Source organism: Labrus bergylta, chromosome 18, assembly GCF_963930695.1.
Source record: "Labrus bergylta chromosome 18, fLabBer1.1, whole genome shotgun sequence".
NCBI lineage: Eukaryota > Metazoa > Chordata > Actinopteri > Labriformes > Labridae > Labrus > Labrus bergylta.
In genome coordinates, this window is record NC_089212.1 from 20772307 (window position 1) to 20784787 (window position 12481).

Genomic DNA, 12481 nt, shown 5'->3' on the forward strand with positions numbered 1-12481 from the left:
GATGTGACACAAGGGTGTGTGCTGTTCGGCCCACTTTCCCCCTGCGGTTTTGTGAATGTGTGTGTGTGTCCTGGCCCTAATCCCCTCTATGAGACTGACACCATTACCCACACAAATGAGATTTTTTTTTTTATCCTCGCTTCTGTACATGATAACAGGTTACAGGAGGATGTGTAAAGAAGACCATTTTTCAAGCTGATCTAATGCATTTCTCTTCTCCTTCTTCTTCTTCTTCTTCTTTTTTGACGAGCACTGCAGAGATTTGCTGCAGCCCGGCACGAGGAAAAGTCAGGGAGAGAGGGAGTGTAGAGTTGGGTTATGGAGCGGCAGCAGAAGTGCATGATGAAACAAGTGGCATTTGAGACGCCTCGAGTTAAAACGGTGCAGCAAGACGCGGGCAACACCGAGCTTATCTGTGATTGTGATTAACAAGCGAGAGTCGGGACACATAATGTTTAACCTACATACCCCATCTCCAGCGAATTCCACAGAGAAAGTCCCTCTTATCTGCTAATAGACCTTGGTAATCCCTCGAACACGCGTGCACTGCACACTGGCAGCATCTTATGAATACTGAATGAGAGATGAGCCTGCTGGAAACCAACAGATACTTCATCAGATACGTTCAGAAGGTTCTGTTGTCCATCAAGGAAACGCTCGCTGTGTTCACGTCAATCATGAATCAGATTGTTTAATAATGATCTCCCCTTTGAATAACACAGACAACCTAGATATAGATCTGAAGCAAAGGTTGAAGGAATGTGTGGGTGGACTGAATCCTCCCTCGCTCTGAGCCGAAATGTCTAAAAAAAAGCCAAACTAATAAAGTCAACCATTATCCTGGGTCAGTTAGATTTGAATAATTTATATAACATTATGACCTCTGTACCATCAGTTGCTCCAGTCCACTTAAAAAAAGGTAGATGTATCACTAGTTATAGATTGAATGTGTTAAAAATCAATAAGAGGAGTGTCCAGATGTGCCATGTGATCAAAACACTGGGATGCATACATGGGAGAGCCAGCATGCAGTTTAAAGTAGAATACATTCCCCCCTTAAAATGGTACTTGAGCATTCATTGTATCATACTTTACAAACTGAAACAAGTGCCAATCAGTCACTTTTCTTTTAAGAAGTAATGTGGAGAAGTGGGAAAAGTGCAGGCTCGGGAGGATTTGGGCAGAACATCAGCGTATGAGAGAGATTTTAGAGGGCCGGTAGTAGAGATCAGCAGTGTGACCATATCCAGAAAATTAGATTAACTGAATTAGAGGGATTAGATTGACTACAGCTGGATAGGACTTGATGCCTCCAAGAAAAAGAAAAAAAAAAATCGAGCAAGAGGGGAAGCGCAGCACACGAGAAGAAGGGGGGACGAATAAGGAATAGGGGGAGGGGGAGGGGGGGTTGATAGCCGGAAGAATAAGATGTTAAGAAGTTTCTCTGGGAGTTGGGAGGAAAAAGTCATATTGCGGTAGGGAGAGAGAGAGGAGCGGAAAGAGAAGACAGCTCAGCAGATTTGAGGTATCCTGGGTAACTTTTAGGGGCTGGCACTAAGGCGAGCATCTGACACTGTTGCGGCCGGTCCTCGCTTGTTTGAAAAGGTTCAGCCGGGTTCTCCTGGTCCACAGGAGTCAGCTTAAGCTGCAGTGCCCCTTAGTGGTTGAATATGGGAATACACATGCTGAACCTTTGAGCATGATCAAAAGGAGAAGGCATGAGGGCACGGAGAGGACAAGGAAACCTGCACAGAAATGAATGAAAACAAATAAGACTGATATTATGTTTTTTGGATTCAAACTTTAAAGCTGGGATTTTCTCTTTGAAAAGTTGAAAAGTGTTGCTTCACAACTTCTTTGACGGTTTTTTTCTGACTACCTCCTCCCCTGGTGTGACAAAGCTCTGAGACATTTGCTAAGAGGCCGTTATCAGGCCCCATATTAGCCTGGACAGAAGCAGGATGCTCCATGAACAACAGTTTGTGTTTGTGTCTGCGAGGGCTCGACTGTGTGAGAATGTGCAGCAGAGAAAAGACAGAGCTCTAACCAAGAGGAGCTGAAGTCTAAATCGATGTGATTAATGCATGTTAATTGCTGCCCCCTGGTGTCAGTGCAGGGCTTGTCGTTACTTTGCTGATACACGGTTTTGGGCGCCGCCTCTTTGCCTCGAAGATAAATCTCCCACGTCGATAGAGAGACGGATACAAACTCCTGCTGCTTCACAGCTTCACACTGCGGTTACCTCCGGCCCAGACACAGCACCAACAACAACAAAAAAAAGACTAGACTTACAATAACTCGCCTTGATACCCCCCCAACCCCCAATTCCTCTGGTGGAATTGAGAGAATATTAAAAAGGCTTCGGTGATGTATCACAGACAAATAGGAAGTGACAGATTTTGTTATGAATTCTCCCTCCTGCATATTCCGCCGTGATTTAGAGGCTTCACGCAGCATGCACTGCAAAACTGTAGGGCGTTGTCTGCATACTGATGTCCTGCTGGCGCTGAGGAGCAGAGAGGCCTCCTAACGGGAATATCCCTTTCGAAAACATTTTTGCATCCTTCAAAAAGGTAAACTGAAGCTATCAAAGGCACCGTATCTGCAACAAACAGACGACTAATAAGGAAAGGATTTAGGCTCGGAAAACATTAAGGTTGACCATGTTTGGATTGATTCTGCCTCCTCCCTTCAAACACACACACAGCGTACAGGCAGAATTTCAATCAGCTTGTGCCCACAGATCAATGCTAACTCAGAGTAAGTGGAGCTGATATGTAAGGAGGTTGAATGCAGTTTATCAAACCAAAAGACAGATTGAGAAGCTGATGCATCTGTGAAATCTTGTATTTGTGTTTATTGTAAGTGGCTGCAACAGCTTTCTTTTGGAAGCTTGCATGGGACTCAGAAGTAGCACAAAAAATGCTTTAAGTTACAAGTAAAATAGAGACCTTAAAGAAAATGAGCACAGTAAAGCAAAGGCAGCGACGATGTTGGGAGAAAAAACAAAACCTGAAGTAATGCTGGAATTTCAAACATGTCTCATTCGTATTTCAATGATGAGAGATAATTTTTTAAGGGGGGGAAACGCATAGAAAAAAATGTGACTTTAATTTAACATTAGGTTTTAGAACCACATTTTGATGGGTTCCTGGCGCTAACTATGATCTTAAGTCGTCTTGTAGTGTCTCACACTTTATGGTCTGAGCTACAGCAGAAAGGTCTCACACAGTGTAGCTCAGGGCTTCACCTTTGAGTGTGAAACAGCTGCATGTATCTCCACTGAACATGAGAAACACCCTGGTTGATATATGTCTTTGAAAGAGGCAGACTGACTCTCATGATCACCTCATCCATGAGACGTGGCGGCGGGGGGGGGGGGGGGGGGGGGTTGGTGCATTGAGTGGTCCCAGAAGAGGGAGCGATTGCATGTCACTGCTGGTTTGAAGCCAATCGGTTTCTTCAGGCAAGTCAATATCTTAACAGCTGGAAATACTACAGGAGTGTGCTGCTGGACCTATAATGATACCACATCATGTTGTGCACCAAGACACACATGGAACTACATACAAAACCATTTTCTTTCTCCTACTGTGTATAGTGTTTTGAGGCTTAGAGGCTGTACAGGCAATAAGAGGAGCCATGTTCTTGTATAGCTCTAGCATTGCAGGTGTTTTCTCTTAGCAGGCATCCCTGATGTGTTGCATCTGTGTAACAGCAGTAATCCAGTGTAAACAGTAAATGGCGTTAAAAAGTCCACAATTGCAGATTTTCTTCCCCCATCACCCAACTTTGTCTTCTGCATCGTGTCCTATTTTCAGCAGGAGCTTCAGGTGGTATTTATAAAATATGTGTTTTGTGATTTTTAATTAACAGTCAGCTATATCAGGGGTTTTTCCTAAGCTGATGGAAAATTAAACACGACTCAAAGCTAGGAATAAAAAAAAAACAACCTAGTGTGCAAAGGGAGTAAAGTTGCCAAAGTAAATTTTGACCCACTTCCACACACACACACACACAAAAAAGACAAGAACAATACTAGAAGAGATTGTGTAAGAGAGAAGTAGCTACATATCAGGATAATGAACGATGATTGGAGCACGGCTGACATTGCACTCCACAGGAACTCAAAGGCAGAGGGGAGAACGGGAGGCCCGATTTAGAGCGAGCAGCTGTTGTGCACTTCGCCTCGCTACACATCTGCCAAGTCACTGTGGGCAGGGCGCTGAGGTGACTTCCCAAAGCTCCAACACTCAGAGCCCGTATCTTTAAAATCCAAACTATCACTGTTATTATAATCACGTCACAAACACACACACACACACATGCATTTCTGACACCGTGCTCACATCCATAATTGTCTCCTTCTTCATTCTTACTTGTTGCTACCATGTGACTGCACATATCTCAGCTGAGCATAGGAGCACAGTGTGACCTTATTCTGTCTATGCAAATGCTTCATTGCATAACATAGTGTTCTTCTCCGAGCTGCTCTTTAACCTAGTGTCCGCTTTAAGTTATGCTCTGTTCTTGTAGATTATTTAGTGTTTACATTAAATACTTCTTTATGGATAACTGATACTGCCAATTATTTTTTCCAATCATTTGATCTGTCTATAAATGTTCAGCTTATAATAACAATGCTTCTTTAAATGTAATAAAAAATATATATAGGGATGATTTACTGGTCACAGTATAACACCGAGTCAGTGAAACTTCAGAGATTTCAATCTGTCCATTTAGGAAGCACAAACGATTGTGAATCATTTTCACCAGCTTTGGTGCAAACAGAAGTGAAAACAGGTACAATGGAGAGGCAAAAGCAAGAAACCCCCTCAAAAAGGAGTGATTCTGTAACTTCAGGCCTCAGACAATCATTCTCTCCTTTTCTTTCTTTGCTGATTCCTCTCTAGTTTTGTGTTCTGCTCATGTGCTTGTGACAAATGGTAGCATGACGAGGTACATGCAGGACAATCATGCTGCACAAATATACACACAAAGACATACTGTATACAGTATACGTATATACAGTATATATATATGTACACATACATATTCATAGATAGAGACACAGACAGACAGGCGGATACAATTCTGGAAGGTAGCAGAGCAGATTTTTTTAATATTTACTTGTCAGACGAACACCTTAAAAAACGGACTATCCCAAAACTTGTTGCATTTGGGTTGATTGACTGAATGTATTACAGCATAACACTGAATGCACATGGGGTGGATGCTCACTTGTGCTCAAACCTTCAGAATGAATGATATTTTGCTACTTTTTTTTATGGTTTTATGTGTGTGTGCTGAGTATTAAAAAGTTATCCTGATCTGCAATAAAGGCAATGGGTATCTGATCTCTCCATACAAGCACACACTGAGCTTGGAGGAACTAAGAGTTAGCATCTAGCAGAAACGAGCTGATGCAGCAAAACAACAACATGGTTTGCAGCAGTGATGAAGAAGAACTTCCATAGAAGTAAACTCATGAATAAATGAGGTGAACTTGTAATGTTAAGGCAAGGTTTAAAAGCATACTGTTTTAATAAACACTGATTCTTATTACATCTAAAGAAAGAGTCGTTTTAGGGCATGTTTACATTTTGCTTGTAGCGAGAGAGATTTAATTTAAAGAGTACTCTACAAGCACAGTGAGCAATGCAGCTTTGAAACATTTCATAAAGTTTTTAAGTACTTTCTCTCACAGTTTGCTCCAATCCAGACACATTTCTCTGTATCCCACTTTCCCAAATACCCAAGGGGACACAGGCAATATCCTGCTGCAGTTATTAAACTTTGACTTTGGGGGTAAGATCCAGTCCCGACTAATAGGACTACTCGGAAATCATTGCAGAGATTTGTATGCGATAATGAGAAATAGAGTTGCAGTCCCAATTCATTCAGCCCTCTCACCTCTGGGTGTAACTTGTAATTACTCCCGTGGAGCTTTGGGGAGGTTGGCAGATTAAAAAGGAGTCGCCCTGAGGCTGAAAAGCCAGCCAGTTAGTGAGCGGGGCAGCCATCGAGCCTCTCCGACTCCCAAATCGACATTCATGAGAGTGCACCTCTCAAGGTGACACCTGACTGGACACATTCTCGGGTCTTGTGCTCAACATCGATGAATAAATGAGTACCAACAGGATGTAACACCCAACAGTGTTTCCTCTGTGCGTTAATCAGTGCAAAGATATATTTTTATTTCTTAAAAGAGAGACAGCCAATGAAACAGTAGTGGTATATATTACTCATTCTACAAATAGAAATCAACCGAGAAATAGCAGATACAAATCAAAACAATACTATACCCAAACAGCAGTCCTGTGCCTACAGATTCTGCATTTTTATGGTTCTTTTTGGTGCTTCTTATGCCTTTATTGGAGAGATAGGACAGTGGATGGAGCCGGAAATCTGGGAGAGAGAGAGCGGGGAATGACGCGCTGGAAAGGAGCCACGGGCCGGATTTTGAACCTGGGCCGCCAGTTTGGAGGACTACAGCTTATGCACATTGGGGCGTGCGCACCAACCACTGCCCCACCAGTGCTAAGATATCTTCATGAAAAGGAGTTCTACTGCCATTCTGAAGTGCTTTTACTTTAAATGTTTCATTTCATTTGGCTTGCACTGATATTTCATGAAATTACATTGTTTCTTGTACACCATGACATTTTTTTTTTAGTTGGTTTCTTTGCAGATAATGACCAGACCTTAACATGATGACACTAATAAAACAGGACACAGTGTTGTTAAAGAATAAACCACCCAGGAGTGTATAAAAACCATAAAGATGGTCTCAAGTCCTTCTAGTAACAACATTTAAAAGACTGATAATAATGCAACAAAATGATATCAGTAAAAGAGGCCAAAGAATACTTTTCCTTCGAGTGCATTGGGAATTCATTGATTTGACAGTATTTCCAAGTAATGGTGGACTGCTCTTGGAAAGAAGAGGCTTCATGGTCTGCTATTGCTATGTCTACTAAAAGGTCTACAAATAATTTTTCCTAAGCAGAAATTGTGTAACATTTGTATCAGATGAACTGATCAAAAAAATACTGACAGAGCAAATTTAGGAATCCCAATAACACCCTCAATCTTCTAAGACTTCCTGTGTGTGTTGTGCTCTCTGTGCAGGATGGGGGGGGGGGGGGGGGGGGGGGGGTTCAATTGTGTAGCTGCCCACCGGCTCTGTCCCACTATAATTCAAGCCCCTGTCAGACGTTCACTGCAGCAATTACTTGTGCTGAACAGCTTTCAATCAGGCGTTAATTCACGCCTCCAGCCTGGGATCAATGAATGCAACACACTGAAATGACACACGAATAATCACCTGGACTGGTCAATAAGCTACAGGGCAGTGAAGCTAGCTGATAAGAGTTAATGGATTGTTTTATGCTAGGCTAGTGCACCCCCTAGTGGCAAACAAAGGTTATTACGCTGTGACGGGTCTTCATGTAAAATGTAAAAGGTAGAAAGGTATTCAAGCACTTCAATGCAACAAGATACATTCTCAGGGATAACAAAAAATATCGTCCATGTGTTTGAAATGTGTGTGCTGAAATGAGGAGCTCAGTGTAGCTAAAGCTGGGAGGGAAATAAAGAGCTGAGGGATTAGAGGTGGGTTTTAAGAAGAGGGCCAGGAGTGATTCACAGGAGCTGGCAGAGTGAGTAATGGCAGCAGAGATGTGCACCGGGGCTTTTATGAGGTACTTACTCCCCCCTCCTCCTGCAGCACTAAAAGCTATAGATCATGTATTTCAGCAGTGCTACTAGGCGTACTGCCGCTGCTGCTTGACGAATTGGTCCACACCATTAATTACATGATTTAAATACAATTAAGGTGGCAGGGAGGGAAGATGTAACATAGATGTTTTGGTAAGATTTGTTTCTGCTCAGCTGACTCTTTCATACTTCACAAGTCTTCATCGATAAATGAGTTTCCTCTTTAAATGTATGAAGGCAGGAATTTGTTCAAAGCTCAGGGTCTTACTTCTACAATACTGCATCAAAACATTCTGTGTTGGACACACACTATTTTTAAATACTGATGGCTGTTGCTACAGGTGAGAAAATGTGTGTATACCAGGGTGTCAGATAGCCAAGGGACTATGATGGCCGCCCAATGAACAGATGTGTTAGTCCTCGCATCTCGTGGATAGGGCTCAAGTCTGACCTTTTGCACTTCACCGCATGTCATTCCCCATTTTCTCATCTCTGTGACCAACTCTATCCACTCCTGTCAATAAAGGCATTAAAGCCCCAAAAACGAGGACATGCATACAACACATAGCCTGTATTTAGTCTATGATAAGTAATGATGGACTATATTAGGAATGGGTATCACTTTTTATATGATAGTCCAAAAATGTGATTGAGAGAAGACAGATGGAGGCTTTTTCAACATTGCCTTCATAAGCCAAGTCTGGCATGGAACTAGAAATATGGACTTTTCCCATTAATTTCTGATTAAAAAAGAGCTGCCAACATAAACTCAACCTGGCATCAAACATGACGTCCAAAAGCCAAAGCTGTTAAAGGCGTGGGTTGGTATAATATTAATATAAAAGTATGGGATGAAGCAATATATTTATACATAAAGATCTTTTTGTTGGAGCAGGAATTACTCAGACTTTGAAAAGAGATCTATAATGACCCTTCTGGCTTTTCCAAGGACAACTGTAGTGATGTCATCGATTGATGACAGCTTGGGTTTGTAAACTAAGGGGGGCCATGGAGTTTGGTAGACAAGGCTTTTACCATAATTGGGAGGCTAGGTACAACAGGCTATTGAGCTGTATTATGGGATACAGACACAATATAAAATAAGGGAATAAATAACAGGATATCTCAGCTTTACCACCATTAGGTTTGAAAATGACTTTCTAATAGTATGACTTCTGCTGGTCCCTTGACTGCAGTGTTTCTGTGTTTCATCCTGGCCGAAAGATTTTGGTCAATGTAATACACTTAGGCTGTACTCTACACTGATTGGTTACGACAACTTATTTTTACAGTCTATGGTTACAACAACTTTGAACTCAGCCACTGGGCAAAATGTGATTGCCAATTGTCTTTTTTCACTGTAGGAGGGTGGGGTTTGTCATTTTTAGGATTTAAAAGTCAAAGTTGATTTGTCAAAGAATGCTATTCCCAAAATGTACTTTCCAAGAGGGAATATCAACATTATTTCTTTAAGGGAAAGATTTCACCAGCATTCACTTGTAGAGGTTTTCATCACCAGTACCAGGGGAAAGGATTTGCACAACTTTAAGTCGTATGTTTATTTCTGTTTTAGATGTACAGAGTTATCAATGGAAGGTTATCAAAAATGTGTTTTTTCCACTTTGAAACAATAAGATCAGACCCTGAAAACAAGTCAGAAGTGTAAAACATGCAGATAAAATGTTACTTTATGTTCAGTGTAAGATATCAAATAGACAGAGAAAGCTCAAATTATATACAAAATAGACACAAGTAGTCAAAGTGAAATGTGACCTGCACTTACTATTCCTCCTGTAACTTTTTATCAACTCTCCCATAAAGTACAAACACAAAACTGAGATTTAATTAACTCCAACCAAAGTGAATGTAAAAAACACTGTACTTCATTGATCTTCAGTGTGACCCTGGGTAGCGACAATAATACGTAAGTCTATATAAACACTGATGTGCTGACTGAGGTGAGAGGTTAACAGCAAAAGGCACTAATTCAAAAACGAACGTTTAATTTTCATGGTGTTTGTGACTCAATTTAACACCTTTGACTTTCATAGAGCGGTGAGATCAGTGTGATGTGAGCATCGTGTAGGCATAGAGACACTGAGCACAACACAGACAATTACATAAAGGACTCCGTAAACAGATTATTGTTCATGAGAAAATCAATGTGCGTAAAAGACAAAAATCAATGAAAAACACTCTTCAAAATAAAAGCACTACTTCTAGTTCCAGTTTTTATGGAATTGCTTAAGGCGGTTGTTCAAAATAAAGGACACCATTTGTTTGACACATCTTTTTATTAAAACATAAAACATCCAAAGTGTTAAGAGGAATACAAGCACAATAACAGTGAGGCAACTGGAACGTTTCATTGTGAACTCAACAGTGCTCTGCGAGATAAGGTTGTCGGTGCATTGTAACATTGTGAATTATATAAAATTCAAAATATAAAAAGAATCAAATACATCTCGATTGTGATGGTGCTAAGTGACCAGCGAGGAAGCCAAAAGGGTCGGTCAGTGAGAGAGAAATGACACAAACCAAACACTAGAAGTACACACTGCTGCTGCGGACATTGAAGACATTTGGCCCTGTGTTTAACAGTGTACACATCATTATAGTGACCACCCCAACGTATACAAAAAGCAGAACACATAATCACTGTGTGAAGTGGAGATAACAGCCGGGAGTATTTTTAAAAAACATCCCATGTTTGTGAGACATATCAGCTTTACAGACATCGAGATATAATAGTGAGGAATCACACTTTTTGCTTTTTACAATGCAGAAGCTGGTTTACTGAATTAGACCCCCAATTCCCCTAAACATAAATTATGATACTTTAAAAGCTTATTTTTTTTTAAAACATGAGATCTTCAAGTACACTTCCAAAAACGTTGGAAAATGTATTCCTGGTAGTTTTGGTTTATATTCCAATGTAAGACAAGTCTGACTCAACAGCTGAAATATTATATTTGGATTTAGTTTTTTTATATACTCTCTCTGATTACTCCCTTCGGTTTCAGATAAAATAAAATGCTGTAAGTTGACTAATACTGGTATTTATACATCTTGAAATGAGAGACAAAACAACTGAGCGACAGACTGCGACGCCCAAAAGTCCTTACAGAGACGGAAGCATTAGATACATGAATGTTTGATTTAAAGCATTGTAAGAATAAAGGTTTATTGATGTTAAAGGGCGGAGTTAACGTTGTTTTATCCACAGATGTAATTATTCTTTTTGAGCGTCATCTTTTTTAAACTGTGGCTGTCATCAGTTGTGCAACGTGTTATGTATCCGTTCAAAGTCAAAACCCATGAGAGGGTCAGTCACTACAGTCAGACTGCATAATCACTGCAGGGCTCATAAATAACTCTGTTTAATTCATTTATAACAATTTAATAACCTGCAGGACGAGCTGTTGCTTGCCTCGCACTGATTAGTGATAATGACTCGTCAGCATGTGTGCAGTCACATTAGTGTTGAAGCATGTGAGACGTGCGAGTGTCTTCATTGACTGAGGTTATGAAAATACAGTCGTAGCTGGGGCTGCGTTGGGAGTTGTTTGTGGTTTTTTTGGCAAACAGAAGCTTGAAAACATTCTGCTGTAGGATTGTTTACCTCTCGTTGTCACCTTCAGCTCGACGTGTCACCATCCGAAGATGCATCAGAACACAACGCAAAACATTAAAATGTTAACATTGTTAACAAACAGTAATCATATTACAACTTTTGAAAAGAATAAACTCTGGAATCCTTCTCCTGTACAACGACGGGCGATTGGTTGATCCCCCTCCCCCCAGTTGATTTTGGCAGTGGTTTAACACTTGTGCTTCATGGCAAGCTGTAGAAAAATGAGGGTGGGGGTTGAGGAATGATATAGTGAGTATTTAAAGCCACCTATCAGCATCATGCTTTCCAGCTACCTCACTGTAGCTGTAACTGTAGGTCTAACATCAAATATGAGTGAGTAAAAATGAGGATACATAACTGAAACCCAGTCATTTATTCATCTCCAAAGGATATTTGTAAAACCTGTTGAGCTATAAAGCTAAAAACCTGTTGCACAGTATGGGAGCAGTGGTTCTCAACTGGTGGGTCAGGACCCAAAAGTGGGTTGTGGAGCCGTTTTCAGTGGGTCGCAAATGTTCGCCTGGAAGAAAAATGATGTCAAAAAGTCTACAAAACACTTTTTGTTTCATTCAGTTACTTTGTTCTAGCATGCTGTGTCCCCTCTGAGGTCCAAACTGCACCGTTTCTCTTTAAATAAATCTGACTGAATGAATAATATGAGAAATTTGGGCTCAGATTTTTCATGAAGGAGTACTTGGTCCTGAGGCTGGACCAGTTGAGAACCACTGGTATAGAGGACATCCTGGCCTTACCAATTAGCTATCGTTTGTGTGAGTTTGTGTCATTTACAACAGGCGTTTTGCATTTTCACAACGGCTGCCATCTCGTCAGAAACATTTCATGACAGCAAGAAAAAGAGACGTATAGATATTTCTGAAGCATCATTGATATTCGAGACAGAACATTTCAACTTACTATTAAAGCAGTTTTCAATTGATATGCACCGAATTTGAACAACCTAACACTGCTTTTTTATATCCTCCATGATGGAAATCAGTAGATAATATGATTTTATATGAAAATCATGGTGTCACAGGGGTCAGGAATTTGATTAAGGCAGAGAACATTTTGCAAAGGATTGTGGATTGAGCTTTGTGTCGATTGGGAAATAGAGAAACAGTTTTTATA

The 12481-nt window shown here is 40.8% G+C and overlaps 1 protein-coding gene across 2 annotated transcripts in view; it reads right to left on the reverse strand.

Moving 5' to 3' along the window:
* Positions 1–9994: 9994 nt before the first annotated feature.
* The window catches only part of stxbp6 (syntaxin binding protein 6 (amisyn)), a 62424-nt gene continuing 59937 nt past the window's right edge, over positions 9995–12481 (reverse strand). For both annotated transcript variants that reach the window (XM_065966519.1, XM_020638722.3), the window contains one exon: positions 9995–11564. In XM_065966519.1, the coding sequence (XP_065822591.1) occupies positions 11541–11564 (24 nt within the window). In that variant the 3' untranslated portion in view covers positions 9995–11540. The remainder of the gene's footprint in view (positions 11565–12481) is intronic.